This window comes from Tamandua tetradactyla, chromosome 5 (genome assembly GCF_023851605.1).
Source record: "Tamandua tetradactyla isolate mTamTet1 chromosome 5, mTamTet1.pri, whole genome shotgun sequence".
NCBI classification, from domain to species: Eukaryota; Metazoa; Chordata; class Mammalia; order Pilosa; family Myrmecophagidae; genus Tamandua; species Tamandua tetradactyla.
Window position 1 is genome coordinate 96268652 of NC_135331.1, and position 19813 is coordinate 96288464.

General features: G+C 36.3%; 1 protein-coding gene across 6 annotated transcripts in view; it reads left to right on the forward strand.

Annotated features, from left to right (window-relative positions):
* Nucleotides 1-19813, forward strand: part of DNAH8 (dynein axonemal heavy chain 8) — a 453252-nt gene that overhangs the window by 310650 nt on the left and 122789 nt on the right. For all 6 annotated transcript variants that reach the window (XM_077161688.1, XM_077161686.1, XM_077161689.1 and 3 more), the window contains 10 exons: nt 4650-4803; nt 6101-6265; nt 7390-7616; nt 9421-9539; nt 11201-11304; nt 12247-12423; nt 14852-15019; nt 15524-15739; nt 18044-18181; nt 19261-19388. In XM_077161688.1, coding sequence (XP_077017803.1) covers nt 4650-4803; nt 6101-6265; nt 7390-7616; nt 9421-9539; nt 11201-11304; nt 12247-12423; nt 14852-15019; nt 15524-15739; nt 18044-18181; nt 19261-19388 — 1596 coding nt within the window. The remainder of the gene's footprint in view (nt 1-4649; nt 4804-6100; nt 6266-7389; nt 7617-9420; nt 9540-11200; nt 11305-12246; nt 12424-14851; nt 15020-15523; nt 15740-18043; nt 18182-19260; nt 19389-19813) is intronic.

Below are 19813 nucleotides of genomic sequence, written 5' to 3' on the forward strand. Positions count from 1 at the left end.
TCCTTTGGTTTTTATATGTCATATCTTATTTTTGTCTCTCTTTTACCCTTTTAGTTACACTTCCTTTGTAATCATTTGTACACTTTCCTTCAAGCCTCTCTCCTGTCTTTTCCTTTCAGACTGCAGAACTCCTTTTAGTATTTCTTGTAGGGCTGGATTCTTGTTGATGAACTCTCAATTTCTGTTTGTGAATATTTTAAATTCTCCCTCATTTTGAAGGACAGTTTTGTCAGATAAAGAATTCTTGGCTGACAGTTTTTCTCTTTCAGTACCTTAAATATATGATACCATTGCCTTCTCATCTCCGTGGTTTCTGATAAGAAATTGGCATTTAATCTTATTACAGTTCCCTTGTAGGTGATGAATTGCTTTTCTCTTGCTGCTTTCAGGATTCTTTCTTTATCTTAGGTGAGAGGATAGATGCAAAAAAGGCTTTTTGACGGTTCTCTGAAGATGCACTTTTCTGGCCTGCTCAGAAGATGGCAGTCTTCAGCAATTAATTGCCCACAGACCCGAGGAGGTCCTGTGTCTTTGAATTTTCACCACTTAACCCCTGTTGCAGGTGGGGTTGAAGCAATAGCCAGGTGGTCCCTGTCTGGGGCAGGCTAAAACTGCAGCTCAGGGCCAGGACCCAGCAATCCCACAACTTACCAATCAAGAACCATGATCAGTATTTGGCTGTGCCATCTCCCCCACCCCCCACCCCCACTCCCCACCCCACCATTCTTGAGGGAGAGGGCGTCTATGGCCCTTTCTATCCACACAGCCAGCAGGAACCAGACCTGAAGCAAGTCGTCTTGATACTTGGGAGTTGCGTGCCAGCAGTCACTGATGAGCGCTTTACCCACAGTTCTTTACCACGGTATTTCAGCCTCTTAATCCCACTCTTCCCTGGGTGCTACACAATTCTCCCCTAACCTCTTGGGCCTCAGAACAATTATTTCAGGGTTTCTGCCTATCTACTAGCTGTTTTTGTAGGAGGATTGAGTACAGTAACTCCCTGCTCTGCTCTCTTCCCTGGAAATCTTGTATTTCTTTTTTAAGTAAACTTTTAATTGAAGTACAGCATATATAAGGAAATTTGCACAAATCATGGTTGTCAGAAATTAAGTACACCTATGTAACCATCCAGCAGATGAGGAAATAAAACATAAGTAACACTCAGAGTTCCTCTTGTAAACTGTCTCAGTCCCTCCCAAGGGCAACCATATCCTGGCTTCTAAGCCCACTGATTATTGTTGCCTATTTTTGAACTTTATATAAATGAAATCATACAAAATTTACTCTTTTATGTCCGGATTCTTTTGCATAGCATTGTTTTTGTGAGATTCATTCATGTTGCCACATGTAGCAATACTTTGTTCATTCTAATTGCTATATAGTGTGCCACTTAATCACATATTGCCACAGTTTATTTGTCCATTGTACTGTTGATAAACATTTGTCCCCCCTCCCACTATTTTGCTATAACTAAAATAGAGCTGCTCTAAATATTCTTAGGCATATCTGGGTATACACCTAGAGGTAGAATTGCTGGGTATAAGGTAGACACATGATCAGCTTTAGTTGATCTGCAAAATAGTTTTCCAAAGTGGTTGCTCCAGTTTACACTTCCATCAACAATGCATGAGCATTTCCACTGCTCCCTATCCTTTTATACCCTTGGTGTTGTTGTGTTGTTTTCATTTTAGCAATGCCAGTGGGTGTGTAGGATCTTACTGTGGTATCAGTATGCATTTCCCTGTTGGCTGATGATATTAAGCATCATTTTATCTCTTATTGACCATTTGGATAGCCTTTTCTGGTGAAGTACCTGTTCATATCCTTTGCCCATTTTTTTCAATTGGGTCGTGATTCTTTTTCTTATTGATTGTTAGGAATTCTGTATGTATTTTGGGTACAATTCTTTTGTCAGCCTAGGTATTGCAAATATCTTCTCCTAGTCTTTGGCTTGCCTATTTACTCTGTTAAACAGACTCTTAATTTTAGTGAAACTTGTTTTATCAATTTTTTTTTTACACTTAATACTTTCATATTCTGCTTAAGGACCTTTGTTTACTCCTGCGGTATTTGAGTTTGTGATCCTGAGGTAGGTGCTGTAGCAGAAATTGTAGTCAGGATGACAGAGGCCTAAATGAAGACAGGTAAAGTGGAAACAGAGGTGGGTCAGTGGGGGCAGTGTAAAGTAGGTGGGATTGATAGTAACTGAATAGCAATATGGGAGTGAGTGAAAGGAAAGAGGAAAAGAGTCTAGGATAGCACCCCAGCTTTTTTCTATTTATCACACTGCATTAAAAAAGTACTTGTTCGCATTTCTGTCTCCTGTGTTAGGTTCAAAGCTCTTTGAAAACAGAACATTGAAATCTCTATCTTATATGTAGTTAACCTTTAATCAACGGTATACCAACACTAAAAATATGTACTGAACAAATAGAATAAATGAGCTGATTCTAAGGGGTAAACTGAGAATTCAGTTCAGTGCATGTTAGTATGAGATGTCTGAAGAACCTTTCAGTTTCAGTAGGTAATGAGACTCATGGGTGTACAGTTCAGAAGAGATATCAGTATGCAATTCTCCATGTATAGAACATTTTTAAGGCCACAGGGAGTATGCATAGGCTGCAGAGTGAAAGGAAAGAATAGCCAAGGAATGCATTGGTGTCTCTCTCTCATCATGGAGAAAGGAAATGGAGAAGGAGAAAGTATCTAGAGTAGTTTCCAGAAACCAAGGCAGCAGAGAGCTCAGAATGTTGATTACATTAAGGCGTGAAACGTGGCAGCCAGCAGTCAATTTGACAAAATGCAGTGACACACATATGTGCAAAAGTCATATTGCATTAAAGTAGTGGAGATAGCAGAGGTAGCAAGTTTAGAAAACTCCTCAAGAATCTTGGCTATGAAAGAAAGAAGTAAACGAAGACAGGACCTAGAGGGGGGTGTGCTGTGACCATGTCTATATATTGCAAAAGAGTACATAAGTTTGTCTAGTTGTTATGTAAAAAAATAACAAAATGGCCACAGGACTTCATTGCTTGGTTGATTCAGAGTTGGTGAGAAGACTACTCCAAGAGCACCAGGCCACACCTCAGTGGGAATGGTGTGGACAGTATTGCTCACCCCTTGGAGTAATCTCTTACCAAATCATCTGTTTTCGTTTCCTAATGCTGCCAGAATGCAATATACCAGAGATGGATCAGCTTTTAATAAACAAATTTCTTTAGTTACAGATTTACAGTTCTTCAGAGGAAAGGCAGCTAGCTTTCATCTGAGTTTCTCTGTCACATGGGAAGGCACATGGTGACATCTGCTGGCCTCCTCTCAGGTCCAAATGGCTTCCTCTGGGGCAGTTCCTTTCTGCATCTCCAAACGTCTGAGTCTGATCTACTGAGCTCTCTTCTGACCTCTCCTTTTAAACCTCACTCATTGAGAAAGTCATTCCCCTTAGTCCACTGCAGATACAATCAGCCATAGATGAATTTTCCATGCTGATGATTTAAGTCCACAGCAACAGAACGGGACATCATCACCTGGCCAAGTGACACCTGAATCTAACTATTACACCATCTTACAAGTTTCTGTTTTTAAACCAATAATCCCCCTTGGGAATTATTCCAGAAAGGATGTATGTTCTTTGTTTGATGATGTTCTTTGTGCCTAGGTCTGTAATACTTACTGTAGTGCTACCAGCTACCTTATTTTAAGCTCTTATTTTAAGCATCCTAAGATAAGCCATTTTTAAATTAAAGAGCACAAGCTACATCTTTAGTGTCCACCCAACTTACAAATAAGTATTGCCTTCATTTTGCACATGAAGAAACAGAAGCTGGAAAAGTGAAGGAACTTTTCTTAGGCGGCAGAGTGGGGATTTGAACCTAGATCTTTCTGGCTCTAAAGCCAATGATCTTTCCATTAGACCGTATTTATGGCTTGTGCTGAACTTCCTATTACTTGCACTGTAAAACCTGAGGATTTTTTTTGTTGTCCTTATGTTTGACTTACTTATTAGTACTTACATATGACACTTCAGGAAATGTCAGCTTTATCTTTACACACATGGTCTCTGGTAGCACATAGATTTAGCAGGAATTAGAGTAAGCAGAAAAACAAAAACCAAGACCTTCTTTTTTCATGATTTGTAACCGTATAATTGCAACATTTCTTTTATTTATACCACATTACATGATACCTCTTTTTCATGTGGGCTTGCTCTATATGCAAATTACCACTGTATATAGTTTATCACCAATTTTATTTATAATTTACCATGAATTTCTCACCAATCCAGACTCATTCAAATTTCAGATGTGTTTCCAATATTATCCTCATATTCACTCAGACAAAATCTATTGTTGAGAACTGTAGATTATAGTTCCTTATTCTTTTCCTTATTCCCAATTATTCTTCATATATCACTTCTGGTAAATTCCCCTTTTCTCTTTTCCACAGTTAAATAAAACATCTTTTTTGAAAAGTAACATTATAGCTATTTAGCACTCATCTCTGTGTTTTCTAGCAGGCACTTTGACTTATTATCTATTGGAGCAGGTATAGATTATTGTCTAATTATCATGGATTATACTGTTGTGTTTTGAGATAAATTATGCCTGTAAATTTTTTTATTTAAAATTTTCCACCACTACTCTTTTTAGGTCTTACAATGTGAATAATCTAACAGATGACTTAAAGTCTTTATACAGAGTTGCTGGTGGTGATGGAAAGGGCATCACCTTCATCTTTACAGACAATGAAATAAAAGATGAGGCCTTTCTAGAATATCTTAACAACCTGCTATCTTCAGGGGAGGTAGGTCTCAGAAGTAGAGAAAAAGCTCATATTTGAAAACTGTGTATCATATTTGAAAAGAAAAAGCAGCCAAAGTGGGGCCATTTAGCCCACATATTTTATTTTAGAAAGAGATTTATTAAGTTTTTAAAACTTCCTGTGAAATTAATGCTGCCCACCTCCAGTGTTCTGCATGCTTTGGTCCATTTCAAATGTGGTTCCTTACCTGTCTCTTCAGTCTTCAAATTGATCCCTTAATTTATTTTAGGAGAAACAAAGTGTATGTCTAGCTACAATTATAACAGTCAGGAGTATAGAATGGTTGTGATAGACTTACATTAGCAGTCAGTAGATGTTTGCATCACCACTTCTGACACCACTTGTGTCAGTACTTCCACCACCACTCCTATGTTTGGCGCTTCATTAGAACAACTCATGAGATACAGCATACAGTTATATTCATAGCAAAGATTTATTATAGTAACACAGGGATATACAATGGGATCAATAAAAAAAAAAAGACACATCAGGTAGCGTTTGAAGGAATCCATGTGCAGGCTTCCTACATTTTCTCCAAACAGGCCACATAGAGTGTTCTTTCCCTCCACATTCCTAGTGAGATGTAGGAACATGTGCAGTGTTTTTGCCCAGGGAAGCCTGTTTAAGACTCAGAGTCCCATGGTTTTGCTGGAAGTTGGTCTTAACAGTCACTCCCTGCCAGGCCGCTACTGCCAAAATTCCAGACTCCCAGGAGGAAAGCAGGTTTTCACCATCTATCACATTGCTTATACAAACAGTCTAGGCACAACAGAACAACTTTGTCAATTAGTGATGGAGGAAACACTGTAAAAAAGAAGTTCCCAGATGTCACTAAGGACTAGCCTTGTGAGCATGCCCTTCCAGAGGTCAGGCCTGCTGTCTTAACTTTCTTGTACAAAGGTGTATATTGATGCTTTATTGTGCAACAGTTTCTTAAGTATCTTGGATACAGAGTCCAGGAGACTGAAACTAAAGAAAAGGGCATCACTTGATTGTTTTAGGAGATGATTGAAGTGGTAGAGGTGATAGCTTTCTGGTGACAGCTGTTTGAGCAAAAGGAAAGATAATTTGGTCATGTATAAGCTGTTCAATAGAAAGTTACACTTTTGGTAATCTCTGATAAATCAGGGTTTTAACTGTAGAGATGCAGAAAGAAAACATTTAAAAGGAGAAAATATTTTAAGAGATGATGTTACATAAAGAAGGACTTGATTCTGGCAGTGAGATAACTGTGATGAACCCTTAAAATACAGAACACTTTGTTGTCTATTCCTCAAAGATCTCCAATTTGTTTGCCCGAGATGAGATGGATGAAATCACCCAAGGTCTGATATCAGTGATGAAACGGGAGCTGCCTCGCCACCCTCCCACCTTTGATAATCTGTATGAGTACTTCATTTCGAGATCAAAGAAGAACTTGCATGTTGTCCTCTGCTTTTCTCCAGTGAGTTTTTATTTGATTTGATCTATGTAGGAGGAGTTATTTATTTCATTGTACTTAGTTTACCTTCTCTGGGAAGATTTTCTCAGAAGCTAACATTTATAACATTGTTATCTTTAATAACTTCACCGCCATCAGTCTCCACTGACCAAACTCTTATGCCAAAGTGTGATAATTTCAAATATTCATATTATTAGAAATGATTGCATACCCTACATTTTCCTTAATTATCTAGCTACATAGATTCTTTGGATTGGTGATGTACTCTTGTCCAGCTCTACCTCCAATATGAACGTAGCTTCTAGAATGTCCCTGAGATAGGTTTGATTATTTCTAGCTCACTGTACTGTCCAGTGTAGTAGCCATTAACCACTTTGTGCTATTTAGATTTTAATTAATTAAAATAAAAAAAAAGTACAAATTCAGTTCCTCAGTCACACTGACCCTATTTCAAGTGCTCAGTCACATGTGCCGAGTGGCTGTCATACTGGATAGCACATATACTTAGCATTTCCATCATCACAGAAAGTCCAGTGGGGCAGCACTGCTCTAGGGGGTCCCACTAACTCACAAGGCAGCCTGTCTCTTGTTTAGATAGTGGAATTGCCAGAAAGCTTCCTTACAATGAACTGAGTTTTGTGTCTCTGTACTTTTCTCTTCTGATTCTGTCCTGAAAAATGAACCTAATACTTGTCCCACATGAAGCACTTCAGATATTTAGAGAACCTTTTACGGATCCCTCAAGATGTGTTCTTAGACCAAATATCTTCTGTTCCTTCAGCTGATTTCATTTGTTGTGGAGTTCAGGCTTTTGACTATTCTTTTCTCTCTCTAGAGGAGTTCTAGTTTGTAAATTTCTTCTTAAAATGTAGCTCCTAGAATTGAACTCAACAATACAGATGTAGCCTTAAAGCAGGGAAGACAGTGGAAATATTATCTCCCTTCATCAATATATATATAATTTCAAAATACAATTTATATATTGATACAGCCAAAGAAATTGATGATTTTTTACATTTGTGAAGTCATACTGTTGGCTGAGAATGCATAAACCTAATAATGTGTGCTCTTTCTGGCTGATGTATAATCTCTTTTGTTTCTAATGCTTTTTAAATTTGCCATAATAGGTTGGTGAAAAATTCCGTGCCCGTTCTTTGAAATTTCCTGGCTTGATATCAGGTTGCACTATGGACTGGTTTAGTCGCTGGCCAAAGGAAGCTCTGATCGCTGTGGCCTCCTATTTCCTTTCAGGCTATAATATTGTCTGTTCTAATGAAATTAAAAAGCAAGTTGTAGAAACAATGGGCCTCTTTCATGATCTGGTTTCAGAGAGCTGTGAAAATTATTTCCAAAGGTAAGTAACATTATATGAGCATGATAGCTACAGACCCACAAAGTTTGCTCCAAAGAAGAATTTAATGTTATATCCAATAAAAGACTCTTCATGTTGATTAAACACTACGTCCCAGCTGAACTTGGATTTTTCTTGCTCTGATTTTTTTTATTACATTTTCAAAAGATGATAAATAAATGAGATTTAAAAATTAACTAGTGTTCACACTCAAATATCTCTTTTCCCTGAAGACCCCAAAGTAGCAGGTGCTTAATGAATCACTTTATTTAATTTGCTTAATTTTGTTTTGAAAATGACTTAACTAATTCATTATAAGCTGTTTAAAATTAGTTTCTTATTCAAATGCATTATTTATTTTGATTAAAGAAGTACACTGTTTTAAAGTTTCTTTATTACCTTATGTTAAGGGAACATTTAGGTTTTGTATTTGCATTACTTAGTTTTAATCAGTATTTTCATGCCAAATAATTATGAAGCAAAATTTTAATTGACTCTTGAAAGTACAGTCACTTAAGCAGTAATGATGTTCATTATGTGAAAGCTGGTGTCAACAATTCAAAAATACACTTTTTTTTTTCCCAAAGTGTGATAGTCACAGTGTAAGACTGGCAAGTATAAATAAAGGGGGACTAACATTGATTTTGAGCAGTACCCTCCTTTCTTAGTAGATGGGCTCCAGGGGGTACAGAGCTCCCCAGAAAGGTTATGCCTATTTTTCTGCATAGATAATCTGGGTATCACTTTTCATCAATTTTCCATGGAATCTATACCTCACAGGTTTATCTGTTCTGTACCCTATCCTTTACTTAAAGCCATACCCAAAGCACTCTGCTTAAAGAATTCAAGATAATATATCAGCATCTCTTAGGAAATCATCGTGTATTGATTTTTATGGTTAGGAAAATTTTCTTTCTACTTCAACTGTGGACATAACATTTTGTCTTCAGATAGCTACAAAAACCATGGGTTTTTATTTTAATTTTTGAAAATTTGGGTGGCTTTTCCAAATTTTTCATATCCTCTTAAGTTTAGAGGGTTATTCTGCATGTAATATTTATGTAAGACTTTAATGATAGTCACATAGAAACCCAAGCCCTGAAAAGCCTTTAAAATAGTAAAGGTTCCTCTGAGTTCCTAAGGTGAAAAACTAATATAAAAGGTAAAATAAGTTAATAGAATGTGATGTGCTCTTCTTTGACTTAATTTTCTTCTATATAAAATTTATTCACTTTATTTATTTTTTAAAAATATAACCACTATAAAAAAGCCCATAGTAGGTTAGAACATATGAATCCAGCATGGCTCTCTTGATTTCAAGAAATTTCCAATAACTCAGGAAGAAATTGATTTTCGCTTCTATAAGCCCATCCAGCTGGCCTTTGGCAGTTAAGGAAGGTATAGTAAATGCCAGTTAAATGGAAATGGATCACAGAACAAAATCATTTCAACCATTTGTCCCTGATATTTATACAGAGCCTTAAAGTTTAAAAAGTGTGTTCACGTGTTATTTTATTTGATCCTTGTAAGATTCTGTGTGGTGTAGGGCAGAGATTCTCTTCTGGGTCTTCCAGATGATGAAGCAGAAGCTGAGAAGGGTGGTAAGGAGCAAGTGCAAAACCCTAAATACCATCAGATAGGGAGATAAGTGCTTGTTCCACCTTGCTGCTAGGGAACCCATTCGTAATTCCTGCTAGTGAATTGACCTGCAGGACTGCTCTGACTTCACAGTGCCAAGTGTGTGTACATTTTAAGGAAGTTTTCCCAAATGACAAATATAAAGATAATCTTTATGTTGTACTTTCAGATACCGCCGAAGAGCACATGTGACTCCCAAATCTTACCTCTCTTTTATAAATGGCTATAAAAACATTTATACTGAAAAGGTGAAATATATTAATGAACAAGCTGAACGTATGAATATTGGTAAGAGGAACAAGTCTCTTTTTGGGGGGGGCATGTTTGATAATGATCTCACTATTTTGTTAGATATTTTTGTGTTTGATAACAGTATGCTAATTTCGTTGTTATTATTGAATAATGCTGAGAAATACCTGTAAGTTCTTTTTAACCTGTTAAGAAACTCTGGGTAGAAAAAAATCTTTTTTTTTTTGTAGAACCATTTCCCACGCTTTCCACTTCTGGGCCCACCATGTTGGGTAGTAAGCTATGGCAGTCACTGGAGCTGCTGCTCACGATGGTATTCTGTGAGCTCTGGTACTCTGTTTTCAGTCTCATAATGATTTTCCAAGATTTGTATAAACTTTGTCATGCTATTGCTTCCTAAATGTCTAACAAAGGAAAAGGCAAAATAAAAACAATCAAGTAAAATGAAACCAAAGCAAAGACATTCATCCAAGCATTGGTTTATTGAATATCTAGCATATGTAGTATAGGTAGGCAAAGTATAAGTCATACAGATAAATTAAAAGCATGTGATACAGACAACCCAAAACACCTTAGTGGTTTCCCTTTCTGTACACATCACTTGGTCATTTAGAGTAACTGATCTCATGTGAAGTTATAGTGATGGTAGAAATAGTGATAAAGAACAAGTTATAGTGATAAACCACTGGTTCTGTTGCTTTCTCACAGCTCACCTTCTTGCATTTGTTCTCCGTGATGCTCCAGAACCAGCAACATGCCCAAGCCAGCTTTTACTGGCTCGTGAGAATGGAATGTTAAATGTTCAGGAATTTTATGAGCTGGTCATTAAACACAGCCTCTAATAAAAATTAAACCATATACACTTCAACTAAATATGTAACAATAAAGGCAATAAATATTCAAAACTCATTGATTTCTAATTCTTTTATTATATTTTACACTAATGTTCTTCAAATTATACCTGTAGGGTGGAAATATCCTATAATGGTGTGCTAGTGAGCATCTCTTGGTAGCCTGAAATTAGCCACAGTGGGAGCATTTACACCATGGAAATTGGCAAACATGTAAATCAGCGATTCCTTCCCCCCCGCCCAGAGACCCAGACAGTAAACATTTACCAAACATACCACTGCCTAGAACACTGGTTGGAATGTGAGAAATTCCGTCAACCAGTTATTTTTGCTCTACTATACGGAACATCACAGAGCCAATTACACCAGTTTTAACAGTTATTTTCATTTTTATAGCAAAGAAAACCACAGAAATGGTTACTACACCATCTGCCTCATTTGCAACCTCAGCTGCAGTATGAGTCAAAGAAAGCCAAAACATGAATAGTTAAAAACTGTTTATAAAGCCGAGGAGAACATACATTTGTCCAATACGTTTCCTGGCTAAAATAATCTTAGTCATTATGGCATTGTGATATTCCTTTAACTGTAGCTAGATATTATTCTTCATTCAGAGTTATTTTCTTCTCTCTCTGCTGAAATTCTCAGAAACATGATCAGGTTTATTGTTCCTAAGATACAGACATTTTAAAGCTTTTGTCCATAACGAATTACCTTGCATTTGTTATAGCACTTACACACTTCCTTTTGAGTAGTAAATATTGGATAAATATCTGATGAAGGTGTATTCATATACTCAGCAGGTAAATGTATGTGTGCATAAACTGCCCACTTACTATATTTTTTCAGGTCTTGATAAGCTGATGGAAGCAAGTGAATCTGTTGCTAAACTCTCTCAGGATCTTGCAGTAAAGGAAAAGGAATTGGCAGTGGCTTCTGTAAAAGCAGATGAAGTGAGTTTGCATTTATTTTATCACTAGAGACTGTGAATATTTTCCAGATTAAAAATGCATTATTTAAAATGTTAATGAAAAAGCAAATAGGGTATAAAACTACAAACTTTCTGATAAGAGAATATTCACAAAGACCATTATGTATTTTTGTTTAACTTACACCAAAACATATCTTAACTATTGTATCTTCTACCTAGTCTAAGACTCTTCTTTCCCTTCTTGCCCTGTTTCTGTTGTTCTCTCTCATCTGTTTATGAAAATTTTGCTGACTGTAAGTTATAGTTGATTTTCTCTTTAATATCCCTCCATGCTCAGGGTTTTTAGGATGGCCCAAATCTCATCTGAAGTTTGTGTAGAGAATGAAAAAGGATAAGAGGAATTGCTAGTAGAATTAAAAAACAAAAAACTTTCCTCCCTAGGTAGTAGGGATACATGTGTCCTTCTCCCGTGACCCATCAATCTTAGCTTGCTTTCAGCTGCCACTCACTGAGCATTAGTTAAGAATAGATACTTGGGTCATGACCCTTAGACAGTTACTAGGGTGAGTGAGGTAACTTAGGGAAGGCACTAAGCATAGTCCTGGCATATGGTTAGCACTCAACAAACATCAGCTCTTTTTATTGTCAGTGTGTCGTATATGTAGTATAGTTTCTGACCATGTTCTATGATACTTTAATTATTTCTGATTTCCCAGAAATTACAGAGTAGAAATGCCATTTTTCACAATGTTTGAAGTATTTATATACTCCAAGACTCAGAAAACCTCAGATAATGGAAGACTGTAAAGAGTTAGTCAAAGGAATTACTTCAACAAATCTTAAAATACATATAACTTAGATGGGGAAATAAATTTGCTCTCATTCACGTTTTATATTGCATCAATATTCTCTCACTACTCAAATCTATAAATATTTCCACTGATGTGTTTCCTCAATTTAACAGGTGTTAGCAGAAGTTACAGTGAGTGCTCAGGCTTCAGCCAAAGTTAAAAACGAAGTACAGGAGGTAAAAGACAAAGCTCAAAAAATTGTGGATGAAATTGATAGTGAAAAAGTAAAGGCTGAGACTAAACTTGAAGCAGCTAAACCTGCGCTGGAAGAAGCAGAAGCAGCCCTGAATGTGAGCCATGTATTGTTTTCCCTCCCAGCAAAAGTCCTAGTAGGCACCACACTTCAGTAAATGAAATCAACTATGGAATTTTTGTATTCAGAAAACTGCATTGAATTCATAATGTGATTTATAATCTTGGAGTCTGGAAACAAATGTTTCCATTGATTTAATTTTTTAAGTTTTAATTTTTGAAAGTCTTCATTTTCCATAACTTATTATTTTCATCCCATAAATCATCCTTCCATGAGAGCTGAGAAATAATGCCAGTGATTAATGGGTTAAACTGTGACACAAGAGATGCAGATTAACCTTCTCAATTCATACATAGTACCTTCTTAGTTCCTCCAGCATCCCCTCCAGATTACATCATGCCCCCTTCTTAAAATCCCCATTGCCCTCAGGATAAAGCCAGACATCCACAGTTAGGAGGCACGAGGGCACAGCGTTGGAGCAAGCAGACTTGCATTTGTCTCCCACGACTACCACTTCTTAGATACTTGATCTGAAGTAAATTTACTTAGCTCTTGATTCTTGAAGAATCAATATAAGCAGCAAAATTGATTAACGCAGTCTGGTTCACAGGCGGTTCAGTGGTAGAATGCTCACCTTCCATGTGGGAAACCCAGGTTCAATTCCCCGAGCATGTACAAAAAAGAAAACAAATTGATGAACACAATTTGCTGGGCACATACAAAGGGTGCCCATACAACATACAAATATCGGTGCTGTGGCTGATGTCCTGGCTTCTGTCTACCCCTTGAACTTCATGTCTTGCCATTCAGCTTCTACATGCAATATGATCCTGCCCTGTAGAAACAACTATAAGCTTCTGGAAGAATCGTGATCTCTCTCCTTTAAATGTGCCTTTCCCTCTGCCAGTATTGTTTTTTTTTTTTTTATAGCTCAGATGCAGCTTCATTCAGTGTTTTAACATAATTACATTACAATTAGGTAGTATTGTGCTGTCCATTTTTGAGTTTTTGTATCTAGACCTGTTGCACAGTCTGTATCCCTTCAGCTCCAATTACCCATTATCTTACCCTGTTTCTAACTCCTGCTGGTCTCTGTTACCAATGACATATTCCAAGTTTATTCTCGAATGTCGGTTCATATCAGTGGGACCATACAGTATTTGTCCTTTAGTTTTTGGCTAGACTCACTCAGTATAATGTTCTCTAGGTCCATCCATGTTATTACATGCTTCATAAGTTTATTCTGTCTTAAAGCTGCATAATATTCCATCGTATGTATATACCACAGTTTGTTTAGCCACTCGTCTGTTGATGGACATTTTGGCTGTTTCCATCTCTTTGCAATTGTAAATAATGCTGCTATAAACATTGGTGTGCAAATGTCCGTTTGTGTCTTTGCCCTTAAGTCCTTTGAGTAGATACCTAGCAATGGTATTGCTGGGTCGTATGGCAATTCTATATTCAGTTTTTTGAGGAACTGCCAGTGTTGTTTTTGCTAACCTTCATTGTCTAATAAGAGAAATCTTTGAAACTGGGCTCAGACCTCACCTCTTCCAGAAAGTTTTCTTTTCTTTTTCTGGGCCTTCCTTTGTTTTCCTTTGTATAGCAGCTGCTTCTATAATAGCTAGTTTATGGTAATTGGCTGTATCTTCTCTCCCTTCCTCTGGAGACTGAGGGAAGGGTTGTTTTTGCTTGGTTTTTGTTTTATATGAGAGAGTACCTGTAGTTGTTAAGTGAATTAATACATTTATGATAATCATGTAATAAAATTGTCACAGTTTTATTGTGACCAGGACACATCCACATACCCCCATTCCCTTTGGAGGTCCTAAAATAACTTAAAAAAAAGCGAATAACTTAGTGAATCCCATGAGTCTTAGGAGATTTATTGATCATATGGTGTTTTAGTCCTGCTTGCCTTGAACACCAGGAAATATCTTAGTCCAAATCCAGCTCACAGATAGGAACTTTCAAACATATTTTTATAAGCCTGTTATTGCAGTAACTTCTCTTGACTCCTTCACATTCCTGCCTTTTGCATAGACAGGGCAGCCCTCAAAATGAAAACTAAAGGTGAAGTTTCTGGTATTCAGAGCCTTGTTTTTTCTTTTAATATCTACCTATAACATAGGCTCTGTGCTTTGAAGAAGCAAATTATCCCAATCAATGGGGTTTGTTGCTAATAGAGGAGAAGGGTGGGGTTGTGGGCAAAGAATCAGAGTAATATTCTAAAACAATTTGTTGGGGACAACAGGAAAAACAAACAGAAGCATATAGAAATCTCCAAATAACAAAGAGCCATTATGCAATACGGTTCTCAAACCCTTGAGAAGATAATGTCAGGGGTTAGGGAGATAATAAGTGTTCATGTTTTCTACCTTAATTATTTCAAAATATTAGATCTCCAAATGACTATTGACATTACTTGACCAAAAATATATATTTATTCTTAACTCCAAATGCAGACTATCAAACCAAATGATATTGCCACAGTCAGAAAACTTGCAAAACCCCCGCATCTTATTATGAGAATCATGGACTGTGTTCTATTGCTATTTCAAAAGAAAATTGACCCTGTTACTATGGATCCAGAAAAACCTTGCTGCAAGCCATCCTGGGGAGAGTCATTAAAAGTAAGTAAATCATCTTTGTAAGCCCTATGTGGTAAATCAGGAGCTTCCAGCCCAGCATACTCAATATAGAACAAAGATTTGTTTGTTCTATAAAATATAAAAATAAAATTAAAATAAAATATAGTTTTTATAAAATAAAAAAAAATAGAGAACTAGAATTTTAAGCTGAATGTCTTCTTGTGAAATCTGCCCAGAACCGGTGGCTACTCTTGGCACCTTCTTGGTTTCAACCCAGCCCAGTCTCCAAATAGAGGCTGTGTGGTTTGTAGCATTTAGTTCAACTCATTGTATGGGAAATTGACATACTTTCTTTTTTCTTTTTCATCTTGGGAACTTGAAGACAATTTGCAATTTACAAATTTAAGTTGATTACTGTCATAGCCTTGATTTATATGTTTAAAGCAAATAAATTGTTACTTCTTTGAAAAAATTCAGTATAGAAGCATACACTGACTCTAAAGACTCTTTCTTCTAAAATTTGCAAGTTGTGGTGCTGTTTTTCAGTTGATGAGTGCAACAGGATTCCTGTGGAACCTTCAGCAGTTCCCCAAGGATACTATAAATGAGGAGACTGTTGAGTTACTACAGCCATATTTTAATATGGATGATTACACTTTTGAAAGTGCCAAAAAAGTGTGTGGTAATGTGGCTGGTCTGCTGTCTTGGACACTTGCTATGGCAACGTTTTATGGCATTAATAGGGAAGTGTTGCCCCTGAAGGTAAAAATTTCCCTTCCTTTCTCACTTAGTAAGTCAACATTTAATAAAAAATTATCAATGTTACTGTTATCAAAAAACAAAACATACTTTGGACTAATACAGGTAGATGTCTCTGTAACCATATTTTTCTTTTATCTCTGTCTTCAGACCTTACATGTTTCTTGGTATCCCAGACAAATAAACTGAAACCAACTTGTTAACTTAAACAGGAAATGAATTTATTGGAAGTAGTAATTAAGGTATCTCATAAAAGAAAACTTGCCATTTCTTAAAGATTTGGAGATAAGGTTTGGAGACTGAGTTTGACCATTATATTCCTAACAACACTTATAAAAATAAACCAACACCTAGAAATATTGTAAATTTCAAAGATTTTCAGAAAGAGAACCTTACATGCCTCTAAAAGACAAATAAGCAAAGATTGCTGACAAAAGAAGAAAAATCAGGTTGTCACAGACTTCCCTAAGTCACATAACCCTGAGTGCTAGAAGATAACGGAAAAATCTATGCAGGGTTTTGAGGAGGAAATTCCTTTGGTTCGGAAATTCAGTAACTGGGCAAACTGCCTTTCACATCTGAGAGAACTGAAAGACATTCTCAGGGCGGCAACTATTCATAACATATTAGATATACACTACCCTCAATACCTACCCCTTGCTCCCTCTCCCCAGCCCAGTAAAAACTAAATGAGTTGAAAGATACTCCGTGCTACAGGGAAACAGTGAGTATGCCGGCAGGGTTTACTGTCTTTCCTAATGAGCCCTATAGAAATGGTGGCCTCTTGAGGCTCTCTAGATATGTAACTTTGAGAACAATAAAAAATAAATTAAAAATAAGAAAGTTTTTGGTTAGAATGCCCGTCTTCCATGCGGGAGACCCAGCTTTGATTCTCGGACCATGCACCCCCCCAAAAAAAAGAAAAAGAAAAAAAGAAAGTTTTAACATGGGGAAATATAGCAGATACACTCAAAAGAAAAGACAGCACCAAGGGACAAATGCTGCTATAAAGGTAGGACTCAAGAAAAAAAAGTATTTGTGAGAGCTGCTGTTTTTTATTATAAAATGAAAAGTGAAATCTAATTGTGATCATACTTAAATAAATGAAATAGCATCAGCCTAATTAAAGGAAACCCATTAGCATTTTAAGTGGAAAGGAACAGAAACAAAGTTGTGATTTGAGACTGTGGCGCACGCTCTGAATTATGACAGATCCCGCAGGCATTGGAGGGGCTTTCTGGACGAGTGACCTGTGTGCACAAAAAAGGCTCTGCTCTTGTAGCAGCCCTCTCTTGGATTAATGCTGTGCTGCTGCCCTCTTGGATCCTTTTTTAAAAAGCAGCAGAATTAATGAGCAAAATTAGTTACGGATGCTTTGTAAAAGCAAAAGCATAAGAGATGATGCTCCTGAAAAATCTAATGAAGAAGAAAACATTTAGAAATGATAATAGAAAGATAAATCTAGTACATCGGTAGATTTTAATAGTTAAAAATCAAAATTTGCAGTTATATGTTAAATGAAATGAGATTTTTCTGGAGGAAAAAAGTCTAAATTGAAATAAATCAAATATTAGGAAAGGAAATGAGAATATTATCAAAGAACTTCTCCCCGACAAGGCTCCGGGCTTAGATTGCTTTGCTGATTAATTATTTTAAAGTTACCACAAAAATATAATTACCATGATGGATGGCATAGAGACAAATTGTAAACTACTTTTCTATAATTTCATTTCAAAGAATTTTTACCAAGGAAACAATCCAAAACATTTACATACCCAAATAATTCATCACAGCATTACTTATAAAAATTAAAAATAGGGAATGGGTAGGAAAGAAATGTCTTAAAGTAGGAAAAATGTTGTCATTGGGCTACATCCAAATCATTGAATATCATGCAGCCATAAAACTAGTGCTTGTCAAAAAAATTTTAATTGTGTGGGAAAATTATTATAATACATTGAGTGAAAAAAAAAAGTCAGTTATCAATCTCTTAACACAATACTCACGGATTTTCTCTGAGCATATTCATAGGTAATTTTTATTCTCTTTCCTATACATTTCTGTATTTTTCATGTTTTTTTATATTGAATATGTGGCACAATACATTAATACTTAAAAGAAAAAACCTTGAAATATCTCAAAAGACCTGCCGCTTTGCCAGCTGAAAATTCTGAAACAAATGACCTCCTAAGTACCATCTAGTGCAAAAATTATAACTTTTATGTTAATGTTTACCAATTAAGAGCACATGAATATTTCACAGAGCTAACATAATTCTACATTAACCACCTCTTATTCCTTTTTAAGGCTAACCTGGCAAAGCAGGAAGGCCGTTTAGCAGTTGCTAATGCTGAATTAGGAAAGGCACAGGCACTGCTTGATGAGAAACAAGCCGAGTTGGATAAAGTACAAGCAAAATTTGATGCAGCAATGAATGAAAAAATGGTACGGTTAAATAGACAGAATTACCAAAGTGATACAATGAAATATTACAGAAGTATGTGTTATATTTAGAAATTAGGCACATGTTCATGATGAAAAAAATGCCTACATGAATGTTGTTGTTCATTAGCTCTGACTAGTTATTTTGAATCTTTGGCACTCTGTATTCCTTTTTATATTTTAATATTCGTGTATCCAGTTTGTGATGTAATTTAAAGAGTACTGATTTTGAGGTTAGAAAACTGGTTTTGAGATCCAGCTCAGCCACTTCTTAATTGTGTGATAGAAGGGGTATGAGTTAACTTTCTGTAAGATGGGGCTCTTCACACCGCCCCAGGGGGCTGAGTGCAAGCTGACAAATGTTCAGCAACTGACCTTCAGCAGGGGGAGGGAGTCCTCATGAGCAGTGCTGGCTGATTTCTATGGTGTAAATACTCCCACTGGTCCCAAGTTCAAGCTACTAATGTGATGTAGCTGAATGCAGAGTTCACTAACAGTGATGTGCATCCACCATGCAGATACAGAACACAGATAATAGAGGAAAATGTGGTAAATAATTAGGAAGTGACAAGTTTGGAGGATTTAATACCTTCATAAACATACTTTGTTTAATTGTAAGTTGATATAATTACATCTTCAAATAGTGGCTGTGTTTACAAGCAGCTCACAGATTTTCTGAAAAAAAAAAAGCTCTCCTGAGCTGGTGCGAGCTTGGCTGCACTGATTATAAGGATGTTTCTTAAACAATACTTTGTAGCCCTCAAATAATTCAGAGTTATTATTAAACCCAAGACTTAAAATATATTTCATTGATTTGATTCTGTTTTGAAAATAGTTTTAAAATGCCATTTTAATTTGTTAATTGGATTATCTCTTGCAAAATTGCTTCTTGGAATTTTGTAAGCCAAAGTAACTAATTATAATTCTTTGAATTATCAGAAATTAAACATAAAGCTTCACTCACACTGTATTTTTTTGTAAATTAAGAAATTCCTTTATGTATTTTTTTATGTGTAAATGTAATGGATGTTTGATTAAGCACTTAAAAAGTTCTTAGAGACATTCTCCTTTTATGAATTTAGGATTTGCTTAATGATGCCGATATGTGCCGGAAAAAGATGCAAGCAGCTTCCACTCTCATCGATGGACTGAGTGGAGAGAAAGTCAGATGGACTCAGCAAAGTAAAGAGTTCAAAGCTCAGATTAATAGGTCTGAATTTTAGTCTTCTTTATAATTTCTTTCCTTCTTAGTCATCACCCAAAATGCCATCTCTTTGTGATATTTGGGAACATAAAAGCCAATTTCCATGAGGAAGTGCTTTTCTCCCTCATTTCTATATATAAATCTGTGAATCCCATCGTCTAAGAAAAGTGCTTACAGCTTAAACAACACACCGTCAGTAAAACAGGGAGTGAAGAAAATTTCCTGAAATATTCTAATCCCAGTTTTGGATCAGCAATGTGATTTTTCAGTATGAGAGTCCTTCTGATATTGTTTTGCTTTGCCAGAGCAGTATAAATACATGCTCCAGGTCTCTTCTCTCCCCTTCAGTGATTTCGAAAGTGTGGATCAATGGTTTGTTCAGAAGGCAAAGTACCTTATATTAGTGCCAATTGGTGTCCTTCGAGAAAAAG